The following is a 25,683-nucleotide window of genomic DNA, read 5'->3' on the forward strand; positions in this document are numbered from 1 at the left end:
TACGAGCTTATAAATGTGTATGTACAAACGACAAATAAATTATTAGATAAGGTACTTACCGACCAATAATATACAGGCTGTTTCACGCAGACACTTACCTAAAAGTATATTCAGCTCTCACTGGTAATTTAAGAAAACTGGCACATCAACATAGTTTTTTATGATCTATCGAAAGAAAATATTGTTTCACTTCCGGTTTTACCGGATGTGAATTTACATCGTTTGATATCACATTCTGGTTCTGGTTTTGGAATTCTTTAGGGTTACAATTCCGATTAGATGGGCGAATTGAGTATACCTAACTATTTTGAAAAAAAAATCAGTTTTGTGTTAGTTCTCGAAAACATCTCACAAAATGCACAGCACTGTTTCCTAATTTCCTTTGCAATTTTGTATCTTCCATGTGCCGCTATGAATACAGTACAGATAATAAAATATAACCGGCAGTATCAATAATCAATATTATTGATTAATTTTTATTATCGATAATCTATAGCGAATTTCTATTATCGCGCAGCCCTATTCTGGGTATCTATGTATTTGATCTTCATATTCTTTTGACAGATTATATCGTGGTGCAAAGTGCGCGATGTGCTGTTTCGAAGGTCAATTACATAAACTACAAATTGTATGGGTCCCAAGATCAAACCCTGTGGAACATCATGTACCTACTATTGTGTTGCTACTCTATTGTCACATGATAACTGAAATTAGGCATGACTATCACTGCTTATCTACCGCACCAACTCTCCAATTGCTGTTGCCTATAAGAAAAGAACTATTTCTGGCATCTTTTAGTAACATTTTCAATGGGGAAATAAAAGCATATGTGACAAAAAGAAATATATTTTCAAAAGATAATGTAACAGTGTATATTTTGGATATTAAATTACAACCTTCGATCAAACATGACCGAAGATTACAACACACTAGCGATAGTGTCAACTGAATTGGTGTTACCTAGCTACGCCACACTGATTCAAATTAGGCAAGGCGTAACAAACAACGATCTATTGTCAATTTAAAATTGCTTGTTAAATACATCATTCAAAATATAGATGGAATAAAAATGTAATACAAGCAATGTAATAACTAATAATGTCATATACACGCACTTATTGATCTCCTAGTTGAGATTCGTGGTCTGCTACTAAATAAAGGAACTGAAAAGCTATCGCCAGAAGGGAAATACCTAAAAGATCTCCCATTGATGTAAGATAAGGAATGGCCGAATTGTCGGGATCGATTTTACGCTTCCACATCCAGTGAATCATTATGTACGCAACATATAACAATGTGGCCACTTGCATAACTGCTGCACACAAGTAAACTAACACAAAAAGTGTACTGAGAGTGGTATCGCCACCTTTCATGTAAACTATAGTGTATATAAAAATAATATGTCCTGGTAAAACCATAGCCATTAAAACTCGCGTGGTACGGGCGTGCGTACCTTTTCCACAAAACCCAGTTACCGGTGATATGAAAATAACGGTATCTTCGTCTGCTTTTGTGTCTGAAGTAAGTATCCCAAGCTGCGCTTGTTTATGTAAGGCAGTAGATATGCGACTGGCTTGAACCGCAACTAAGTTTCCGCCAACCCCGTTTATAACAGGTTGAAACACGGCTATACCTTCAAACCGGGAAACCATGAAATCCAAAATGAGACCGCCCATCGAACTGATCAGCATGGCACCCATTACCGGAGTCCATCCATGGTACAAAACCTCTCTTGTATTAACGTTATGTTTTGCTATCCACACCCACATGGGAATTGCTAAAGTATAACCGGCTATTATAAACGGCGCTAACCAATCTTGAGTACCTTGATAGACAACAGAAATTAAAGCAACTACTTTAGCGTAGGTATATCTGCGTACCTATTGACTCATACAATGCCGTCGATACCCACGACAGGAGAGCAAGAGATGTTATGTCACCTAAACTTGCCGCTATAGGAGTTGCAACGTTGTCTGGATTAATATGGCAAAATCGAGATAAAATAATAGCACCTGCCGTTATTAAACCCAAGACAAAACTTGCTAATGAAACGGTGACTAAGCTACTAGCACAGAGAAGGTAGGCATGGTCTAATTCAACGTCGTTACTTTTTATTCCACCCATTACAACTGCAACTAGGGATCCTAAAAATCCAACTACTATGGCTTGACACTGAAACGGAGAAAACTAATAAATCAATCTAGCAATTATACCACACCAAACCTGAATAAGAGTTAAATTTCCTACTATCATACTCCATTGTTGTTTTGGAGTATCCATGTGCCCCAAATTTGCTTGAGTAGACAGTCTAGATGCCAGGGTCATTTCTAAGTTTCCTTTGAGCCCCAAGAGTGCAGGAATTAAAATGACTAATTCGGTTATCTCCTCAAACACCGGCCAGTGCTGCAAAAAGATATTAAACCATACGATTGATACATGCATCTTACCTGTATTCTATCCAACACAAGCCCCGCGAACACCATTCCAAATCCAGCTATGAGAAATGGTATGAACACCTGAATTGCGATGGAAAAGTACGTTTCTTGTATCTGCACGTCGCTCTCGTTGCCGTATATTTTAGTTTCCACGATAATGTCCGGAAGCCGGCCACCCTCATTATCATTACCAGTTGAAGTCGAATTTATTAACGTTAATTCCACGTCTATTGGGCTGGCATCTAAGGCACTTGAAGGACTTGGGGTTTCGGATGACTTTGCACATTGTTGGATATAATTGAGGCTATCCATGACTCGAAGTCCATAGCTCTTTTTACTGAAGGAAAATATGCGTTAGTAACAGTTGACATCATTTTATCAAACGTGTTCGTGGTACTTTTTTGGTAATTTCTGATAACGATTATACACATATCCTACTATAGATAAATAGGTCCAGACATATGCTGTTATGTCAGTGTTGGAAGCTTTACTAGGTAAGTAGTCTAAAAATTACGCAATTTTTTAAAACGATTGTCAATGTGTTTTTTCTAAAGCTGTGAATATGAGCTGTTTTTTAGTAGAAATGAAAGGAAAATTGGTTCTAAATTATCTACAATGAATCTAGTATTGGGGAATATATACGACATAGACTAAATCAGTGCAACTAATTAACCAATTATCTAATAATCAGAACAATAACTTTAACAACTTTGTAACACTGATCTCATACAGAAAACGCACATATAAACCCTCTTGGACATTGCTTTATTGTTCGAATAGGTATTGTAATTGATTGATGCAAAGCCAAGGCGATGGGGTTGTACATGTACAAGAGTATCTATTTCAGGAAGCAAACGTGAAAATGAAATCTGTTACTGACCTTTTTGTATCTGCTGTGTAATTATATTTAATGCTAACAAAATAGTACCACATAATTCTGGATGGATAAAAAATTCATCAGTATACCTCTGCATTAAAGTGTTAATTTTAGATATGGGTATACACTATGCTATAGATGCGAGTGATATAGTAGGTACTTAACGTAACGTTTCTGTAGTAAGAAAAATTACTTAAACTGTCCGAACAAAACCGTACAAGTATATCGCTTTCCCTATTAAGAATGCCTTAAATTAGTTGAGTGGGCATAGGGTAATTTAATTGCGTTTGCTATCAAATACGTGGAGCAACAACTTGATTATATAATGTTGTTAACCATATGTTAGCCAAACCAAATCTGCAAATTAATTGTTCAACTGAAATGCAAAAAAACATTTTCAACTACACAATTATATAAGCATTGCAAATTGCCAGTATAAATGACTGAACGCATAATTAACAATAAAGAAATTACCTAAATATTATATGTTATTATCTCATAGTAACATATTATTATAGAATTGGGTAGGCTTCCACAGCCTGATATATGATGTCGGCTACATCATGTGCATAACTGGCATATTGATCGTCGTCGAGGTTATAAATTTAGAAAGCGTCGCGGCGTTACCCATAAACACCAATGCGCGGAATGCACGAGCGCGCATCCAAAATTGAAAGACTTCGTAATTTTGGCGGCAACAAATTCGACAACTACATGAAGATATATGTTTCCTTTGACAATAATTATAAATAATTGCAAATTTCCTTTGCTATTAAAAATGAACGAAACGGAAATAAATACTGGTAAATGTAAAAAACAATTTTATTATTAAATTAACAAAAACTCACCGCATCGATGTCATCTACAAACTTTTCTTGTTTTAAAGATCCCGATTAACATTATTTCTGTATTAATATCCATTTTTGAGCCACATTAAATTAAAGCAACCACAAAACACGGTAGAAAACTTAGTGATGGTAGGGTGAAAATGTTTGCCAAAACCTTTCACATACTCAAAATTCTTAAAACATTCCGCGATGCTGTCTTACTCCAAACTACTTTCTGCGCAATTGTCCAGCAATAGCCACACGTTATTATAGTTATTATGCTATTACGCCCTCGTATCGTCGTGTAGACGTGTGAAATGGTCCATGAATTCGGGACGAACAAATGTAGTTTTCTAATAACCAATTCTTAAACGAGAGTATCCGGACGGTTCACCTGACATTCCAAATTTCATTATCAAAGTTGGCCTTCTGCAATTTTGTGTAAAAACGGCCGGAAAGGAACTTAATAAGTAACATTGACGCTTCTATTCGGGTCGATGACGTTTATTTACAGCACGTGCTCCTTGCTAATTACCTGTTCAAACTGCAAGTAAAGGCCGATCACAAAATTTGACCTAGTTTAACATGCTTCAAACGGCGTAATGGTGCCATATTTCCGGATCACTTATAATCTATTTTAACACACGTTTGCCATGATAGAGCGCCCCTCGTCTTTCTAGAAAACGGACTGGTGAAAGCAAAATTCATTTTTGATCACAAATGGATCTGTGACATCGCATGTTAAATAGGTATGTCGTAATGGTACCCACATGTTCTTTTGAAATACATGGTTTCGCTTTCTCGATTTTTTTGTGATATTCCTCAATTAAATTAGACGTTTAGTAAGCATAAAACAAACACTCCTCCAAGAGGATGGAGGTGCTGTTTTTCCAGCTCCTATGTACAAGATGAACCGTGCGCGCAACTGGAACATTTTTGTTGTTGTGAATCTTCGCCATTTTTTAATCCAGTGGAGGTGGAGTGTGAGGAAGATAACGCTTTTTTAGTTCTTTCAAGAATTTGTCCTCCAGGGTCGTAGCCAGATTCGTTAGTTCTTAGCGCGACCCTCGAAAGTGGAGCGCTTATGACTTCATATTTCCGTCCGTCTCTCTGTCGTTCCGTGCTATACCTCAGTCCCTAGACCTGATATCGACTTCGAATTTCCGTTATATGAAAGCTTATGGGCTTCACGTGTGCAACTATCATAAATTAACTTTGGCATTCATCACGTCTTATAAAACGGTCAAAATTGTTTCTTATGCACCAATTTTGTTGGAAAAGGATCTCGATTGCTCGATGACATGTATATTTTTGGTAAACAAAATATTTTTACCCAAAGGATGTCAAAATCGTAATTTATGCATCAATTTTCTTGGGGAACTCAATTGCTTAATGCCCAAGAAGTGGTCCATGTGTATTTTGTGACCAACAGATTTTTGGGCAAAAAATGTCAAAATCTTTATTTATGTACCGATTTTCTTGGGAAGAAGAACTCTCAGCGACTTTTGGTTTTCCGTTATATTATTATATATTATATTATTATTATGGGTTTCAGATGTGGAACTATCATCAATTCATCACTATACTCACTTTATTGCCCAATATGGATCTAAATCCTTATTTATGCACCAATTTTCTTGGGAAAAAGACCAAACTCGATTGCACGATGTGTTTCGTGTCGACTTTAAAAGCAGCCTCCATCTGCCTACGCGAGTAGTTTGCGCTGGAAATACCTCCGGAGTAGTGGTTTTGTTCTTGCAATTCACATAATTTGGTAGCATAACGTTTAATTGATTTAATAAATAAAAATAATAAGCACATTTTCAAAAGCTTTTTAGCTTTTCATCTTACGTCTAAGAACACGTGTGCCAACGTTAGTTAATTTCGGTGTAGTGGACTGGCAGATAATTTATGAGCATGCTACATTGTACCATATTAAGCAATTTTCAAGAGCGGGTAAAGTGGTTTGCCCCCCCTCTGGCTACGGCCCTGTGTCATCTCTTATTAATTTGCAATTTGTAAACATATATCAAACAAACTAACGTTTGATAATAAAATGTGGACATTTTGGTTCCCGTACGAGTTCTCCAAATTATATATGTAAGCGGAACTTCGTGAAACATGAAAACATCACGTTTTATTACGGCTCGCTAAGGCAGCTTTATTATACCAAGGGGTGCGCGAAGGAGCGCGGCCCACATATGAGGACTTCGTACGCGACATCCAAGAAAGACGGTCGATAAATAGAGCAATGTATCGAGCCATTGTTACTGTTCAACAGGGCCGGCACTTCTTTATTTTGACGTGTGGTGCTCTACGCCCAGAAGAAACGATTTTGAAATTCAATGTTTTTATTAATTGGATTAGGAGGAGTAAACGGGGGATGAAAAGAGAAAATAGAATAAACAATATATTGCACATCTCATTACATTGCCATCGAAAAAGTAGAAGCACGTTGCGCAGATCGCGAAATCCACTCCTTCATCAGGGGTTTTAAATCCAACGCCGCAGTATAATCCCGATGTACATGGAGAACGGCTACATGATTGAGTATCTTGCCTTAAATTCGAACGCAAATAGGTCTTCAGCCTGCGAAGTGCAGAAAAAGATCTTTCTGCCGTACAAGTCGAAGCAGGGATGGTAAGAAAAGAATGTGTCGTTTGTTGCGCGTGTAGTGCTAAGCACCACCACTTTGTTTTTCCGAAGAAAAATTGGTCTAAAGTCTAAATTGCATTGATAACATGTACCTACATAACTTTCCATTGATTGTAGGATGATTCGCCCCCGAAAATTCGCCTCGGTAAGTTCGCCCCCGGAATATTCGCCTCCAAGAAAACTCGCCCCCAAGTAAATTCGCCCCCGGACTATATTCGCCTCCGTAAGATTCGTCCAGAAAATTCGCCCCGGAAAATTCGCCCCCAAGAAAATTCGCCCCCGGACTATTCGCCTCCGTAAGATCCGCCTCAGAAAGATTCGTCCCAGAAAATTCGCCCCCGGCAAGTTCGCTCCAGACAAATTCGCTCCTGGAAGATTCGCCCCCGGCCATTTCGCTCCCGTAGGATTCGCCCCATAAGATTTATTAATCCTCGGAGGTAACAGGGCCAGCAGTTCATACAATGAATTTTGTTTGATTTTAATTTTTTTTGTAATAACTGTCTACATAAAGGGGGTAGAATAATAGCACTCAAATACCTGGTAACTAAAATATGAATAGCTAATTAAAATAAGGATGAATAAAGTAAGGGTGCATTGCAAAGAATTTGACATCCAAAGGAAATAAATCCTATATTCACAATGATTTAATGACTTCTATTATTTCAGACATGACATATGGAAAATCCACCTTAACTCTTGTATTACAAATGAAGGTAATATATAATCTAATTTAAAGGACATTTTTGATTGACTGAGTTGTTAGCTTCTTAATTTCTTCCTAACAGAACGTTTGATGGCTCGTTTGGTCATTGATGGTGTATTTGTTTTGAAACTTTTTATATTCCTACTTGTTATATTTTGGCGCGAATACGAACTTTGATTTTTGGTTAACGATTCTACGGTGTTTTTTTAACTTTCGGATCAATACTTGGCTTGAACACGGATTTTGAGTTTGGTATAAACCCGTGTGAAGAAATAGTTTTGAGTATTGAAGAAGATCGGTTTCACGTGGTGCTGGTAAGTTTTGTATTATTTTTTAATTAGGTAGTTAGATTTACTTAAAAAAACGAATTTTGTGCACGATTTTCTAAGATTTTAAATATTACAATCCTAATAGACGAAGACTTTATTTTATTGTATATCAAACACAATGTTTCACCTTTCGTAATACAAAAATCTGAAAATCAAATTGACAACAGCAAAAAAGGAACTCTTTTGGCAGTAATAAAAACGTGTCTGTATTGTCATTTTTATACATAATAGTAGGACACAAAGTATATACTAAATTCATTGTCTTTTTAAGGTCTAAATTTTTGGTAAATGGTCAACGTTCAAGATTTTTTGATCTCAAGTGGATACTTTGGACATTTTAAAACTTTTATGGCATTTGCACATTGTTTACCAAAATTCTCAAATTTAAGGCTGATCCGACGGGCTGAATTTGGAACGAGTACAAGAGTAGGTACCGTAGCAGACTAATTGCTACTTAACTAATAAATATATAAGCAAACTTTTTTTTATATTTTAAAGAAATGGGATGTTTCGAGTTAAATTTTTTTAGATTATTTTAATTATGATTTGATACTTCAGCAAACTTAATCAATGTTGGTGTTTTTCAACACAAATTTACATCAAATCTGGACCAATTTTCAAATGTAAGTCTAAAGAAAAATCATTCTTAGTTTGTACATTGATGCCAAAAATATTTCAATACATCCATAAATGGCTGAGTAATTAGACTCCTTTGTAAACGCAATTTGTTGTAAAATGTATTGTAAACATACGGTTGGCGTTGAACCGTTGAGATACGAATAGACGATTGAATATGAACAATTTCGAGTTGTCAGTCTCGCCATATTGAATTCCAAATATAGTAATTTTTGCAATTATTTATTTAATTAATTTAAACCAACCTATTACTTCCGAGGATTAATAAATGTTATGAGGCGAATGCTACGAGGGCGAATTTACTTGGGGCGAATATTCTGGGGGCGAATTTACTTGGGGCGAATATTCCGGGGGCGAACTTTCGGGGGCGAATTTACCGGGGCGAGTCTTCCGGGGCGAATTTACCGCACAGGCGCACACCCTTCCATTGCAATGTTTAATGGTAAATAACACGTTCTCAATGAAAATACTATAAACATATTATATGTACCAATAGATAACAATTTACAGTAGGTACTACCATTGTATTTGTATTTAGTTTATAAATACAATGGTACTACGTAGCTTATACGTATTCGTCAAATTCATGCTATTTAATTTGTCTAAATTCTCTAAAGCCTTGCTATGATCCATTGAAAAGGATGCATGAGGGAATTGTACTGTACCACTATAATAGACAAAGTTGACACTTTCTTTCTTTAATTTTATATATTTCCGGAACAATCGAAATGGCGAAATTTCGAAACAGGTCTCCTGAACAGAAATCCGATTTGGTCTATATTTTATATCTATATTCTTCAGATTCATTAGGTGTCTGAATGGGCTATTGCGATCAAAATCAGGTATAGGTAGTATTGTGTTATTCACTTGAATTTTAATTAGAATAACTATAGTCAATAGTGATGGAACTATAATGACATGTACATATACCTACTCGGCTATTAACACTTTATATAGTTTAAATCACTCCATAGGTGCCTTAAAAAACTCGGTTTGTTCAGAAGATGAGTCTTCGTCGTACTCTTGATGTATCAGATGCAATTTCACTGTAGAAGGGTGGTGTTTCACCCTCATCTTCCATTCTTCTTGCACTTAATTGTCTTGTTCTTGCATGCAAAAGTATTTTATATTCTCCCAATGATGGTAACGTAAAACCTGCCAATGTTCGGACAGAAGCAGAGTTTGGTTTGAAATTTGGAGAAATAACATTTCTAAATTACACATAGGTACTTACTAAACATGTAGGCACAGAATGAAAGATGTTGAAAATACCTGCATGTACCGTAGTTGAAGCTGCAGACATACTTAACAGAAACCGCACTGCAATAAATATGAGATTTATTGAAAAAGTATAAAATTGTTTTACAACAGAGTAAAATTGATATTCATAACTCGGTATGATGAGTGGGAAACTTTTTCAAAATTGCGTGGTATAAGTTGTAAAATGCATAGACACTAACAGTAACGATAACCAATAACGCGACACCAAACACCCAACTTAAAAAATTACCATCAATCACACCTGATGCGGAATTTCTCGATTCGCCCATAGTATTTCCTTCGAATTCCGTTCTGGTCATACGCCGTTCTGCCATCATTCTTTTCATTTCGTTCAGCCTTTTGCGCAACTCGTCAACAGTTTCCTCATGAGGTGGATCTAGTCAAAATAATTAGTAGAATTTAGTATGAATATGAATATAGATTATACCTTCCACCATTTTCGTCTCTTCTATTAGTAGAACGTTTTGCTCATTATTGATTTAGAAAGCACAGATGACCAACAGCATCCGCGTTAGGAAGTGAGAGAGTGCAACGCATAGGTACACTTCGGAGCAATATTGGATTTGGAGAGTGCGCGCATTGTGTACCTACGATTCAGAAAATGTCTTCTGGAATACTTACAAATTTATCCACTTTAAACATGTTCATTAACTGAAATAACAACATACATGTGAATCTGTTTGTGCCAAGGGGAGTACGTGGTGACTTACTAGAAAATGTGATAATAATTGGACGTGAACTTAAAGAACAGAAGTGCGTAATATCGAGTGGAAGATTCGCGAACATGTAGCATCCAGATATCGTACAGAACATCAAACACTTCATGTACGCAGCAACAGGTCTATTAAATTTGCGTTCTCATTTAACGTTGCGATGTAAGTGATAATAGTTTTGATGTGTAAGTAGATGATTTGAATTCGCGAGTGTTCAAAGGGTGTTATATCGATCTGTTATGCGGAAAGCGGCTCAGATGCTGGGGCCTGGCACGTGTCTGTGTCCCTCTGTTCTTGTAGAATCCTTCAGTTGTCCTTTATTTTCTACCACTATTGATTTCTAATGGGATGAGGAAGCCGCCCCTATGTTGAAGATTCCCGCACGTTTTAAACAATGTGACCTCAGTGTTTCCCTTGCGTTTGATTATTGTGACTGCATTGTCAACATGGGTACCCGTTCTGCTGCATGTAAGCAATTCTTTCTCTATCTATCACATCACCCTGATGTTACTCTTAGATAAATATTGTGCTTCTATTACTGATACTACTTCAAATCTACTGTATAAATTCATATTATTCTTAGTTACAGTCAAAATTCGCAGCCTCTACGACTACCACCTTCGTCTTATGCACGGAATTATGCCACCCCCATCGGGGGTGGATATAGCCAACACTATCAAATACTTCTCGCAAACTCTTCTTAGTAAGTGGATTTGTACACGTTAGGCAAAAACAACACTAATGCACATTTTAGCTGTTCTTAGAGACGTTCCTAACTCTCCTCTTGAACTCCTGAAGAATCCGAAGATGGATTCCGTACGTATGGGACTCTACCCAAGTTTAGATTACAAAGGTCTATACAACTCTTTGATTCCTTTAATTGAAGTCGCTCCACTTATGCAGTATGGTCTCCATGGTAATGAAGGTGAGGAAATTAGTTTCCCAATTAAGTTCGTATTTTTATAGCTTTTGGAGAAGCTGTTCTACAATGTCTTGGGTGCCTTCTGCCATTTTTGGAGCATGATTTCATCGACAACCTACCTTACCTCACGGCTTCCACTATAGCAGTTTTACCCAGCAGTCTTCACCAAGACATAGTTAATTCATTATGTTTCTACATCTTACCTTTTACCATAAGTATGTATAGAAACAGTTATCAACACGCTTAAATCTCGGTCCACTTCTAGCTCGAAATAGTGATAGAGAACACGAAGTTTCCCAATCTGTTTCTGCTGTAATTATGATGATATTTCAGTACTCTTCTAATCCAGCTCATCATTGCCAACTACTTGAATGTTTAATGACTCTAAAGCAATCTATTCTTAAGGATATTTTAAGCGTTATTGCATATGGAACAAGTACTGCAAGATCATCCGCCGCAAAATTATTATTTTATTACTGGCCCGCTTTTAATGCAAACCTTTTCGATCGCAAGGGACTTATTTGTAAATTGGGAGGTAATAATTCTGTGATTTTCGTAGTAAATAAATATTGCGATATTTTTTGAAGGTGACTCTGCACCTTTTGTTTGTCAACGGGAGATGTGTCCAAACGCGGGAAACGCTGAGGCCGCAAAAGTATGCTACAATCACTGCATTTCAATAACATTTGCAAGTGACAAACCGCCACCATTGTACTTATGTATAGAATGTGCAAACGAAATTCACAGGGAACATCCGAATCAATCGTTCTTCGATATTTTACATCCTATGCAGCAGGTTTCTATGGTGTGCGAAAATAAGGTTGAACGAGGAAATAATCTCAAAGGTGCCTTATAATCATTATAAATTTTTAGAATTGTCGATCGACGGACAGATCGGCAGTTTCAATGTGTTTTTCATCAGAATGCGCTAGTTACAATGGAAACCGCCCCATACGTTATTGTCTGCAATGCCACAACAACAGGCACAATAACAAAAGAGGGGGCGACCACATAGTTCATAAAAGTATACCTCCTACATGGAGCATGGATAAACAGATGCAAACTTATATGATTGAGGCAATAATAAGGTACCCTCAAACATTAGTTCGAGGCTGCATGATAAATTTATTTATCCTTTTACAGTCTACTAAAAGAATCAAAAATACCAACACACGAAACGAAGGAAAATTCCGAAGTAAAAACTATTGTACCAGCAGTTGATAACATTTCGATAGAGGAACGCCAACTTTTGGGCCGATATGGAGTATGGCTCCTAGTGGGAAGATGCACGCCAACCGAAAGTACACCGATTGATGTTATGGGGAGAATATTGGCAATGTTATTTCATTGGTTCCATATAACGGCATATACATACGATGGTATGTTCCGGAATCATTAAACCCGTAACGAGCTTTAAGCGTTTCAGGTCAAGAAGAAAGTACATTAGAAAAATTAAAAACCGAAAACGTGTGCGGCTGGTTAAAGGATTTAAGCAAATCTCATTATAAGCTGTTTATATCGTGCCTTTTACCACATCCGCCAGAGTATGCTAGGGTTGGAGGACATTGGTATGTACTACATCTACGTGACTAATGTTTCTTATGAAAGGTTTAGGGACACCTTAGCATCACGCACATCGCACTTAAAAGATGGTCTAAATCGTCTATTCTGCCTGATACCATACGAAGTAATTACTCAAGAAATATGGGACTACATTATGCCCCATTGGATGGAAGCCATCGTAAATGATGTCCCAGAGAAAGAGCTGGCCGAATTAAAAATTATTTTAAGCAAGATTTTAGATGTAGATATGAGCCCGTTGGGTTTCAATGCCTACGAAATGTACCATTTTCTCGCCGTTCGATTTGAAAAAACCACTGCTAAAGTTCAAGAACAAGCCTTGCATTGGCTTCAAGTAACTAAATAAATCAAAACCCTTCTAAGAACGTTAATTGTTTATTAATTCTAGACACTGACCATGTTGGAGTTAATTATTCCTTTACATTTGTTGTTTTCAATTTTTGGAAATGGAGTTAATGTTATGAAAAACGGCGTGCAATTGACCGAAGATGATAAACCCGTAAAATTTCATAAGTCGGAAACAACTGATGATCCAAGATGTAGTTCAATATGTGAGAATTCAACATCGTCTCGGCAAAGAGAGATACCTAACATTTTTAGCGCCTGTAGTGGAGGATTGTGATTCGGGAAATACATCCCTCTCGGATGACGAAGGCCGATTATCCCAACATACTGAGTTTGAAAGTGATGCGGAGCATAATTTGTTTTGTTGTATAATTATGCTGGACATTTTATTGAAACAAATGGAATTGCAAGGAATAGAAAAGCATACCGGTTTAAACTACAACCTTTGCAAGGACGTTTGTAAATTGTTGAAATGTATGGTTACAACAACGTGGATTGGAAGTCACGTTTGTACTACTAAATCCGAGTGTGGTTACTGTGAATCTAGTATTATGTGGCACCAGCTCTGCTTGCAGTTAGTCATATACTTATCGCCACAATATCCAGCGTATCCACCGGATGTAAGTGTTGCGGTAATAAAATTATGAGTAAAATTAAATTATTTGCAGCCCCCATTGGAAGATAATGGTGAAGATCGCAATAGTAGAAAAAGCCCTCCAGAAAATGATAAAAAGGAGACAAAGTCTGAAATGACAATGAGCATTCCACTACCGGAAGTACATTCGGTTGGAGGAGTTCTAGTACATATGCCACACGTGTGTTCTGTACGAAACGTAGATATTACTGATCCAGAAATTAGGCCGCACTATTTGGCTTGTGTACTTATAATTAGCATGCACATTATTTAACTGTTAATTGATTGGTAATATAAAAATATGAATGTTTTTACAGATCATGACCGCCACAGTTGAAACTGTATCGGAGCAACTAGATTTAACTGCGATTATTCCAACGGAAAAAGTTGTATCTGCAGTTGCCAGAGCAATTACACTTTCCGACACGGATGCCTGTAAGTATCGTATTTAATTGTCAAACCTGGCCACTATATCATTTATTACAGTACCAAATACTCCAGATGTAGCTAAAAACCAAACTCAAAATGATATGGAACAGACCGTTGAGGTTGGACCTGATGACAATCTAGAGAATTTCTGGCAAACATCATTGGGAAAGTTTAAGTTTGTGGTTACTGATTTACCAGAGCAATTACAATTTATCTACGAATTATTAATGGTATCCATCCACTTTATCTTGTATTACCAATTAGAGTTAAAGAATATAGCTTATGCATGCAGCTGTCAGAGTTAGGTACTTACTCATCCAATCGATTATGCCTGCGTTTTTTATTGCACAACCAAATCCATACACCCGATTTGTCTGAGCACGAGCGGCCAATGCCGTAGTATTACCATATTCCTCATTAGCGTTGTTTTATAATATTGCTCACTTTTATAGGAAATTCCAAAAGTACAAAAACCAGATATCCTATACTACATGCTGCAATGTCTGAAAATTTTGTGCTTACATGGCGATACTTGCACGAAGGCTTCGAAGGAACAGAGAGGCTTCTTTATTTGGTGCCAAGAAAATTTGCTTATAAAGAAGTATGATTTGCCGCAGTCGAATATCTTGATACGTTAATTTTAGCTTATGGAATTTGTGCAATTCCGAGCACTCCCACATTTGTCAAGAGGCCGTTCCGCTTCTTTTGCACTGTATAACATTACCCGCCGGTTCTGATGTTTTTTGGAGGGTTGTTCAAGAGGAATTCCACAATACTGACTGGAAAATTCGTTTTACAGCGGTCGACCGTGTGACAATCATAGCATGTTTTATGGATTCGACACCTCTTCGGAACGTACCAGCGTTGCAAGCAGCTTTAACAAATGCATTTTGCTATTTGATATCCAGCATGGATGACTCCAACGTATATGTAGCACAAAGAGCCGCGCTTTATTTAGGGACCATACATGATGGTGCAATTAAGGTACGTTAAATGGTTTCGATTTACCTAATTATATTACACTCCGTTTAGAGTCTTTTGATGTGTTTGGAAACACAGTTCGACAGTGTGATCGTTGATCGTCCTATGGTTCTCCAATCATTATATCAGTTACACAACTCTTTATGTGAAAGAAGGATACTTAACTGGGAGTTTTTCCTTAACAGATTTGATACTCTTTTCCTGGAAGCACAAATAAACCTGGAAAAAACTGGTGATATTTCTTACCTGAGAGGTATTGACTTTCTGTTTCAGGTGTCTCTATCTATCGCACACTAGGTACGATTGGGTAGGTATTAGCAATGACAAAAGTGATTTTACAGATTTGCGCAATTCTGACATGAATAGTGAATTTTTTATAAGAAAGCTGCACAGAGCTCAGGAAGCACTATCACAATCTGAGGGTAGCGGCGCAAGTTCTAATAAGACACTTAGCGCAAGCTTCGGTACAAAGTGGCCTTACAAAAGAACAATGTCCGCACCAGCTTCCATTGTTCCAAGACACGAAATAAAAGGTTCATTTTTGCTTATGGTTAAATAGATTACGAACGATGTATTTCAGAATCAAAAGAAAAAATTTACAGTCGGCAATACTCCGCCCCAATTCTTAAACGGAAAAGTTCGCGATTTGGACTCGGTCAGTTTCTAGGCACTAGTAACAGCATCCCAGGTAGAAACTAGATATAGTGTCTTGCTGTAGTGGACGCATGAATGTAAGTTTCTCATGTTTCTTATTAAAAACACTTCACTAGACGAAGTTCTTCGCTTTTAAAGAGACCCACAGTGCGCATTCCGTTCTATCTACTGTTTTACGTATGTAGTTAATACTGCATGGATCAGGAATAGCTGTTACGCTGTAATGTTACCAATTGTTTTCCAGATGGACATGTTCATTCGTTTAATGTGGTCGACGATCAAAATTTAATTGGATTCTTACACCGAGTTATAGATTTTGAAGAGGCAGATAAAGAGACTATGCATTTGCTTATCTTTTTACTGATGCAATTTTTATCACGATCTGATCAAGCGTACCCATCAGACGAAAAAGGAATTGCAAAATCTCAAGCTATAGTATTAAGGCATTTATTCTTACTACTGGGCTGTCGACAAAACGAACGAGGCATCTACGTACCTCCGCAAAGACTAAGAACTTCGCCTGCATTTAGTGCTTACTTGTCAAATCTACCTCAACTTTTAGACCAAAATCATGTCATGGGCCGACTATTGCTTTCCAATTCATTAATAGTTCTACAATACGCCCCATCTCCTCATTATTTGGCCAATAATATTGATTACCAGCAACCGACTTACAGTTTATGGGCGTTAGAACCGCACTGTCGAAGAAATTGGCTAATGTCATTGGTAGTTTTGTTGTATAAGGTACGAAATGTTTCCTAAATATTATACGCAATAACAGAGACAATTCCTTACAGTATCAATATAGCCAGCAGCCACATTGTGTACAACTGAATGCGTTAATTCGAATAGTATTAAATACTTTAGACTCTCAGTACCACCACTGTCGACGAATTCCTGCCACCGTCATAATGGGAGCTCCACCGTCACGATCAAGAGGTAATGCGCTTTAGCGTGAATGTCTTTCTATATGTTGTCTTTCAGATGTAAGTCAACCGTCGTTAGGTATTGACAATGAGCATGAGCGATTAATGACGCCCCCACTTTCTCCAATGTATTCCCTTGATGGGCAATCGGGACACATATCCTTGAACTCAAAAGGGGGAAAAATGCAAGTTATTTACGCGAAACCATCCTCAACCACAAGTATGGAAACCCATTGGGAGGAAATTATACAACAACCTGAAAAAAAGACTCGAAGGTCTGGCGATTATGACGTCGATGATTCGGAATCAGAACTCCTTGCGATTCCAGAAAGTGATGTTTCAGACAGCACATTACAGGGCAGCGGTCAGGTTAGAACATCTCCCAATATCAAAACTCTGGGTTATACTGTTGTAGGATTCATTTGAAGAAACTCCCGATGAGACTATATACACTTTGCAAAAACTTACAAAACTGAACGTTACAACTAAGGTTCAAGATAATTACGAATTTAACGGACATACCATCAAAGGCTCTTCTGACAAACGACCAACTTGGTTTATCGGAAGCGAAGACGATTCACTGAAGCATCCCGACGGTAAACACTGGGATTTAGACGAAAAGTCATTAATGTTGCATCAAAAATGGTTTTCGTCCGATAACTCAAAAAATTGTTCTAAAATTACATCATTAGGGACTAGTAGCTTACAAAGTACATTAGCTGTCGTTACTGGCGTTCCAAACCTTCAAATGAGTATGGCGAAAACTGTTACAACTGATTCTCATAAGCAAGTCACATCAACGTCGATTGAAACGCAGCATATTAGTAAACCAACAACAACAACAAAATACCAGAAAACCATGGACAGTGCAATATCAGACTGTGACGACTGTTACAAAAATGCAATTTTACCAGCACCGTCGTTAGAAAGATTATTACCTATTGGAGCAAATAGATCGCCAGGTATTCGCATCAATTTAAAGTTTATCAACAAACCTCATAAAGCATGTTTTTTTAAGTTATAAAAAGTTCACCACAAGTTATTTATGAGGATATAAATTCTAGATCACCAGATTCTCCACTTTCAAAAATGGATTTAATTATATTGGGTAATATTAATTACCCCTACCTTCGTTTGCAGATCGCGCATACTTGCTTAACTTGTACACCTTTCAGAATCGCCGAGGGATTCTGTTTTCTCACCAAGCATAGAATCGCAATTGGAAATTCCACGGCAAGAACGCTTATTGCCCATCGGGCAGCATAATAGAGAAATTTCGCAGTTAATTGATAAAGTACAGCAGGCGCTAGGAATTAGTGCGACATCAACAAAAATAGATAACAGAAAAAGTTACGAATTTAATATACAGAAAGATTCGGAACAAGAAAAGCCTACTCAAACTCACAGTCCTAGGAGATTAATTAAACAAGTTGCTTTAGAAAGTCCTCCTAACCAAAACGGTCAAGATACGTATTATAAAGACGCAAATTTAGATAACAAAAGTAAGCTTTTCTTTTAACGATGGTTATACCTGTATATGTGATTTTTAAGGGGAATTTATGAATCAAAAACAGAAGACCAGAAAAGCCGAGACCTTTACGGTGGGAATTCATTCTCTAGGGGACCCTAGAAAGCTTGGATCTTGGTTCAGTCCTCAGATGTCACCTAGGTTGGAAAGATGTGATTACAAACCGAATTCGTTTCGATCTGGGGATGAATGTATCACTGAAAGGTAGTAGGGTTCGTAGTGTTACAACCTTGGTCTTGGATCTAGGCTTGGGTCAACCTTAAAATTTACAGAAAGAAAAGTAGTTTTCTGTCCTTTGACCCAGCCTCTGGTGCCTGAGCCGTGATTGTTTTCTAAGTTTGGAAATGGTCATTAAATTGCGCCATACTCAATATTTTCGCGCTTCGTGTACCTATATCCAAGGACCCGGACCGAAATGAAATATCGGTTCCGGCTGTTTATATTTAAGCGGAAATATTTATGACGGTTCCCATCCGGTTTCGGTACTAGAAAAAAATGTGCCAAATTCTTGACAGAAAAGCTTCCTAGTTCAGCTCAGACCAAAAAGCGCTCCTCACCATTTAACGTCTTCGCACCCTTTTTTTTTTACTTTTGTTTGTGTTTACTACTAATACTTATTACCAATAATTCATTTATTATCAAGTCAGTAAACTCAAAGCTCCTTATTCAATTCAATCGGCAGGTAAGAATACGAATGGCATTTTACAACTTATCCGTTTTACGAGGGTACGACACCCTCATTATGTTGTCAATGACCTTCTTTCTTGTCAGCGGCCTGGTGCAGATGTTATAGATGGGCCAGTTTTCTTTACAAGTAATTAAGCATTATAAAAACTGGAGTATATGCACATGCACACTGATATTTTAACATACGTATTGATATTTTATCGTAAGTCCTTTGCGTTAAAACAAAACAAAAATGCAAAGACTGAACTTCTGCAATCGCTCATTCTAAATAATAAACGCGCGCTAAGCCGTTAGACAGTTTTTTAACTTTGAAATTTTTTCTCCGCTTTTTTCTAACGACACGTAGCATAATTTTGTTGTGCACAAAAAAGAAAGTCTTTCGAATAATTTAATAAAAGTATTGCCTTGTTATTTGAAAAAAAAAGTTGTCAATTTTACATCATTTGTAATGCCTAATGTAGGTACTCTCGCAAAATTTTAACGAAATCATAGTAATTTTTTTAGTTTTTCAACTTTGACATTTTTGTTCTCAGTTTTTTTGTAATAAAACCTGGCACAATTTTTGTAAGTTGTAGAAAAATAAGGTCTTTCGAATAACTTAATAAAAATTTTAGGTTGCTATTTGAAAAAAAAGTTCGATGCCGTTGCGGTGCTCTACATTTTTTTTTTTAAATCCGGCTCATTATTTTTTGTTTCAGTATGCCTAATATACATATCCAAAATTTAAACAAAATCCGTCAAGCGGTTACCTCGAAAAATTGCAACGTACGAACGTACATACAGACGGAAAAAATGTTATTCTTTAAAAATGATAAAAATGATCTAAAATGTCGACATTTGATGAAACTTTATCATGTCCAAAAAACGGTGATCGCAATAGCCACCTAGGAAGCTAAAAATAACGGTTCGGTTTCGCGCATTTTTTCGGTCCATCATCCAGTTCTTTTCGGTTCTAGTCTTTTAAAAAGCATGGCATTAAAAAAATTCAATACAACAACGTAATTTGTTAATTAATAGGTGTGAAAAAGAAATAAAAAGTCATGGATACCAAAACGTGACGTAGCTAATTTACAACGACAAGGGGAATAAAGGAGGAAGAGGGAAATATGTATTTAAACTTAATTTATTAATAAAAAAACAGAAAAAATACACGAAAACTTATGTAAAAAAGTTATGCATGGCGTTTTTTATTTTTATTTTCTAAAACCTCATTGCTCCTTTTATTCTTTACATTTACAGTAGCGGCTAAATTATCGCCACCGCCACCCGTACTGCCTTCAATTTCGACACCTTATTAAAAACTTATAATCCACCGATGGCAATCATAGAGTAATATTTTATCGATTTTCAGGACGTGTTTGCCGGCGCGTCCTTCAACTTCCAATAACCTGTTAAGAACCGTAAAAAAACCGAAAAGAAGGGTTACGGTTCTCAATAAGTTTCTATTTCTGAAGGAATAACTGTTTTGGTTCGGTTTTCGTTCCTGAAAAAAATGCCGGTTCCGGTCCGGTTTTCGGTCCGACCCGTGTCCCTGCCTATAGGTACCTACTATACTTCCTAGCATATAGGTATACTAATACGCGATTGATATTGCATATTATTTGTAATAAATTGTTGAATATAGACACATACCAAATATTCCAGATGTTCTGAATGTGGAATGGTTAAAGAAGAGTACAGCGATGAAGAGATTGGACTATGCATAGTAACATTAGGAACATTCATCCACAGAGAACCATCGCTTGCAGCGCCAATGTTGCCTGAAATATTAAACATTGTGGCAAAGTAAGTGTTATCAAGCTGTTTGATAGGGCGTTAATTTTATTAACTAGAGTAACTACAAATGCTATGTACCCATGGCAAAATGAAAGTAATATACACTTGCCAGGAGGAGCCGTCAGTGTTGCCCATCAATTTTTACGTTGTGTTTTGCATCAACTTGCGCCAAATGGAATTTTTACTCAAATGTTTCAAACACAAGGGAACGGTATGAACTTTTCCTTTTCCACATGAACCATACTGCAATCAAACTTTTTTAGAAACTGCTCGGATACAATTTTTCAAAAGCTTAACGCAGGCTTTAACAGATTTCAATGAACTAAACCCAATAGCACCGTTACAATTTTTGTTAGAGGTAAATTAAAGAAATCTAAGCCCCGCCGATTAATCACAGTATTTAAGGCACTTAATTCCAAAAAAGTTCTTCCAGTAGACACCTTGCCGATCATTTTAGAAAACATCGCATGTTATTTCGATTGCTTGCCATTAGAAGCAAGTTTAAGCTCAACCGTCACGCTGTGGAGTTCAGTACTGATGCAACTTGAAAATTTGTATAGGCGAATTTTATTTTTTCTAAGTAACTTGGAGGACATAAAACCGCTTTTGAAGATTATGGTGTCTGTTTTAAAACTACCATCGATAGCCCAGTTTAAGGTAAAAGTCTTGTATTGTAAAGGCGTAATTTAATTGAAGGTTTTAAGGGCCTCCTTGAACCATTTTCCAAGGTTCTAAGCTGCGCCATTGAGTTGCACATTATACAATATAATTATTTGGTCGACTTGTGCTACCTCTGCAACAGAATTTTCACCAAGGTAAATCGTGTAAATTTGACTGACTTAGGGATCCGTAATCATTTTATTACAGGAACGCGATAAATTGATACTTAGTCGCATGGTTGTTTATGAATTAGTACAAGCTCTAAAATTTAAAGTTTCAATTCCAGATTCTAATCTACTAATATTAATCAACTTGATTCTACAGGTAAGCACATTACCTATTACCTTGGTACCTATATATTTCGACCTCAAATCCCTTTTCGTTCCTTACAACACGTATGCAATATCATTTTTTTAAATTTCTTTTTTGGAAAACTCCTGGAGAAAAATACTTCTAAAACACGAGGGTACCTACTGAGTATCACTTCACTTCATTCAGATTTTGGTTTATATCTTTAGGATGCAGGTGGATCCATACCAATTAACGTAGTCCTTCAAAATTCCTTGCCGCTTTATCACGAAACTGGGCCTGTATTCAATACGAATATTGGAGAGTGTATGCGGATTCATTTGGGAGATGTCGTAGAGTTTTTAACGGATTTCCATACATTAGCAAAAATGAAGGTAGGTTACCTTCCTAAACCGTTGGTAAAATAATTCGTGCTGTTTTTCAGAGTTACTGCAAGGGTATCAATGTTGGTTTAAATGAAGATACATTAGGAGGTATTATAAAAGGCGCAATTGCTCAATATTTGGCGTTAGAAATTACGAAAGGTAATGGAAGAGACAACCGAGCCGTAACCAAGTACTTTCCCTGGTTGTATAATGCGTCGTCCACCCAGCAAACGTACGTTTTCACATTACTACAAATTGTTGTTACGTTATTTTAGGTCTCGCGAATTTATCGAATGTATTGGTCACATCCGTCTGCTATCTTGGTTACTGTTAGGTTCTTTAACACATAGCTCTTTGCATGGGATAGGTGCTAGTCAACACTTATGCCAACCGATACCCCAAGAAGCTTCGTGTCAGATTGCTGATCACATACAAGTCATAATGGCCGGGTTTGCAGAACAACCCAAAGCCTCGGTGCTTCATATGTCCTCATTGTTTCATGTTTTTATTTTATGCCAAGTATGTAGTTTTTAAACTTTCTTCATTCTTATCTTACATTTTAAGTTATGGACGGTATACTTAGAACAAGGATTAAATAACCTTTTGCCGATTAGCGAAACCTACAACATTATAATGAACATTCTATTCGATTTTTGGGGAAAAGTCACGCCATACATTTTGCAACTGGTGCAACAATCAAAAATGGTGAGCAATAACAAGATGTTGCGACATTTCTATCGTAATCATCGCTTTGTAGCTCAGTGAAATTGTAAGTCTGCATTTCTTAAGTATGTTAGAGGCATTACTAGAATGTCATTCAACTTTAGTTGGGAAATTACTACCATTATGGACACCAGTTCTTAGCTCAAACCATTTACAAGTAAGTTACGCTAGATGCCTTCAGTGTCCTATTAGTTTTGTCTACCACTATATCTTGAACCAAAAAGGTATCTATATTTAAAAATGCAGATAAATGTTTGAAGAAACGAAAATCACGTAGGTAAGTTGCCTACATCGTGGGATCATCAATAAAATCGGATGGTTTTGGTTCCCTTGATTGCTACCAAATTATTTATTTCATGTTTAAGAATGATAGCCCATACCTGCTATTACATAACGATCATAAATAATTGCAGTTGCCTGGACATTTACAAGTTCGCCTACAAAATTGCAGAAATTTTCCACCAAACGCATATTTTGAAGTGCTGCCAAGTAAATCAAAATTTCATTTAAACAATCCGATACTATTGAGATGGCTGCAAAGGTTACAATTCAAAATGGGACAAATAGAACTTCAATCCTCAACAGCAACACAATTCTACTCATTGTAGCACGTACTGATTTTTTGTTTATTTACGTAGTGAAAAGTAAATTTATTTTCCAAAAATGCGATGTATTTCTATTGCCTTTTCATCCTACCAGCCTATACATTTACACAGTTAATAAATAGGGGATTAACTTGGTCATTATGTGGAAGTATTTGAGCATTGTTCGGGTCTTTTCAGGCCTTTTCTGTGTCAAGTCCTTTATATGAGAAAAAATCTAATAGGTATACGAATAGATTTTTAAAAATTGACCCACACAAAAAGGTTTATTCAATGAGCTCATTTTAGCTATAGTTATACGCACACTCCGTTCCGTTTATACACCCTACGTCTAGGTACACGCTAGTGCCGGATGTAAAGACCTTGAGGGCTTCCAAAACCTTATACAGTATAAAGGGCTCGTTGTTATACATGAATTTATACATGGTATCTACATATAACTACAAGCTCAAATGATGGTTGTTTGCACGGCCCCAATTTGCAATCCAATAGAGAGGAACTATATATCGCATTCGAGGTGGGTTCATCGATTTTCGCCAGGATGGATCCAAACGCACTGGTGGCAATAACTCCAGAGAACTGAACAACCTAAGCAAATTCTCTACTCTGTTTCAACTGAAGCAGTGGATAATGCTTTATGCTACTCAGGCATGTAGCTCTGAAGAATTGATGGGTGGGTGTATGCACGCTTGGCACACTCTTGATCAAAATTCATTCGTAATAAACCTTTGGATGCCATGATGAGCCATGAACTTTAGCAGTTATCCGCCTAGGATACTTCGCGGCTGAAAATAGTAACTACTGAGCTCCACCACCATGACAAGGGGTATCCCATGAGGGGATGTGAATTTACTGTTAGATCTCTAAATTATTCTACGCTTCCGTAGAAAATCTGTAAAAGCTCCTTTATCATTCCCCTCAAAAAGTGGTAGGTACTCAAATATCGTTTCAAAAGATCTCGAGCCTTAATTTGGTACTGCCTTTGCAGGAACGATGAACTCTTAGGCATCGGGGTACCAGATGATATCCCTTTTGCCCTTACATCTGGAAAACATATCTCTAGTGGGGGTTTGTGTTCGCTTTGAATAAATTATTAACGGATAATATAAGATATACCTAAAAAGCAGCAGTAATAAATATCTCTTAGCAGCAATAATAATGTCTAAACCAGAGCTGGGCAGTATTCGATTTTGTAAATACAATTTAGTATTCAAATCCTTTAAAGTATTCAAATACTTTGTAATTAAATACTTTTATGGAAGCAGTATTTGTATTTTTAACTCAAATACTTTCACAAATATTTAGTATTCGAATACTTTGCAAAGTATTTGAATACTTAACCTTCCTTTTTTTTACCAAAAATCGACTGCACCAAAATTTCTCGGGAAAACCTCTTTCTGATTAATTTTGGTGCGTAGAATCCAAAACAATTCGTACTTTTTCGATCAGACTTCTCAATCAAAAGTTATAGACTAGAAACCAATTTACCGCTTACCCATTAGTCCGTTGGCGTTCAAGAAGGGGTTACCTGCAGCGAGGCTGACACCGTCCTCCGTCTGTCCATTGGTACATGATTCATGATAAAGGATGGCTTGACCCCAAATCGCTCCAAAGGCGACTTGACGTCCTTCAGAGCGTCCGCCACCATCCGGTATGGCTTTCTCCATATGTCGAATTTGGCTAGAAGGCTCAAAATCGACTGAATACGTGTTTTTGGCTGGAAGTCCAGGTTCGCTGCCTGACTACCAGTATGGGTACTGGCGGTGGCGAGTACTTCCGAAGTAGCATCCCTTGTTGCCGCCGCGTAGTTCGTATCGGGACGAGATTCGGCGGTTGTGATGCGTCCCTTCGGCGCCACGCTTACGGGTCCTCTCTCGGCCGCCTTTTGAAAGAAGACGCGTAAATATCGCGCATGGTACACGTTGGCACGTCTCTTCACGGTGAGACTATGCCATAGACGACGCCCAGCGGACGCCGAACTTAATTGGTGGACGGATGTGAAACGAAAACGCCACGGGAGGCTAGGAAAGAAGCTGAAGTGCATGATTGCAGTGGTGGGATGGAACGACGCAACCTTCCCGGAAGCGGTTGACGAACTTTCCCCC

The 25,683-nt window shown here is 37.3% G+C and overlaps 2 protein-coding genes across 2 annotated transcripts; one reads left to right on the forward strand and one right to left on the reverse strand.

Annotated features, from left to right (window-relative positions):
- Positions 1-830: 830 nt before the first annotated feature.
- Positions 831-3,655, reverse strand: LOC116166040 (solute carrier family 41 member 1-like). The gene is made up of 5 exons (XM_031480862.1): positions 3,316-3,655; positions 2,448-2,772; positions 2,224-2,403; positions 1,881-2,172; positions 831-1,825 (listed from the first exon to the last, which is right to left on the reverse strand). Exons 1-5 carry the CDS (start codon positions 3,366-3,368, stop codon positions 1,116-1,118), a joined length of 1,560 nt encoding a protein of 519 aa, XP_031336722.1. The 5' UTR covers positions 3,369-3,655; the 3' UTR covers positions 831-1,115.
- A 6,685-nt stretch (positions 3,656-10,340) lies between these two features.
- LOC116165806 (protein unc-79 homolog) lies at positions 10,341-23,640 on the forward strand. Its single transcript, XM_031480497.1, has 39 exons — positions 10,341-10,924; positions 11,040-11,159; positions 11,211-11,372; positions 11,423-11,593; positions 11,644-11,913; positions 11,966-12,198; positions 12,252-12,466; positions 12,522-12,757; positions 12,805-12,946; positions 12,993-13,293; positions 13,348-13,510; positions 13,560-13,924; positions 13,973-14,128; positions 14,256-14,373; positions 14,425-14,597; positions 14,820-14,968; positions 15,012-15,351; positions 15,400-15,601; positions 15,690-15,881; positions 15,929-16,036; positions 16,247-16,746; positions 16,800-16,941; positions 16,987-17,297; positions 17,344-17,890; positions 17,947-18,036; positions 18,104-18,430; positions 18,480-18,660; positions 20,788-20,928; positions 20,976-21,130; positions 21,183-21,277; positions 21,325-21,576; positions 21,624-21,734; positions 21,787-21,903; positions 22,098-22,262; positions 22,313-22,485; positions 22,529-22,772; positions 22,818-22,958; positions 23,011-23,133; positions 23,390-23,640. The coding sequence occupies exons 1-39, from the start codon at positions 10,822-10,824 to the stop codon at positions 23,582-23,584; spliced, it is 7,929 nt and encodes a 2,642-aa protein (XP_031336357.1). The 5' UTR covers positions 10,341-10,821; the 3' UTR covers positions 23,585-23,640.
- Positions 23,641-25,683: the final 2,043 nt, after the last annotated feature.

The sequence above is a fragment of the Photinus pyralis genome, unplaced genomic scaffold, assembly GCF_008802855.1.
Source record: "Photinus pyralis isolate 1611_PpyrPB1 unplaced genomic scaffold, Ppyr1.3 Ppyr1.4_LG3a, whole genome shotgun sequence".
In the NCBI taxonomy this organism is placed as follows: Eukaryota; Metazoa; Arthropoda; class Insecta; order Coleoptera; family Lampyridae; genus Photinus; species Photinus pyralis.

Bases quoted from the DNA above. Each gene is read 5' to 3' on its own strand.
- LOC116166040 (XM_031480862.1), bottom strand. From the start codon at position 3,368: ATGTGGTACTATTTTGTTAGCATTAAATATAATTACACAGCAGATACA. The intron at 2,404-2,447 runs GTAAGATGCATG...ATCTTTTTGCAG, and splicing joins TTGTGTTGGATAGAATACAG to CACTGGCCGGTGTTTGAGGA. The intron at 1,826-1,880 runs GTACGCAGATAT...TTGTCTATCAAG, and splicing joins GGCATTGTATGAGTCAATAG to GTACTCAAGATTGGTTAGCG.
- LOC116165806 (XM_031480497.1), top strand. From the start codon at position 10,822: ATGTTGAAGATTCCCGCACGTTTTAAACAATGTGACCTCAGTGTTTCC. The intron at 15,602-15,689 runs GTATTGACTTTC...GTGATTTTACAG, and splicing joins TGATATTTCTTACCTGAGAG to ATTTGCGCAATTCTGACATG. The intron at 18,661-20,787 runs GTAGTAGGGTTC...CAAATATTCCAG, and splicing joins GATGAATGTATCACTGAAAG to ATGTTCTGAATGTGGAATGG.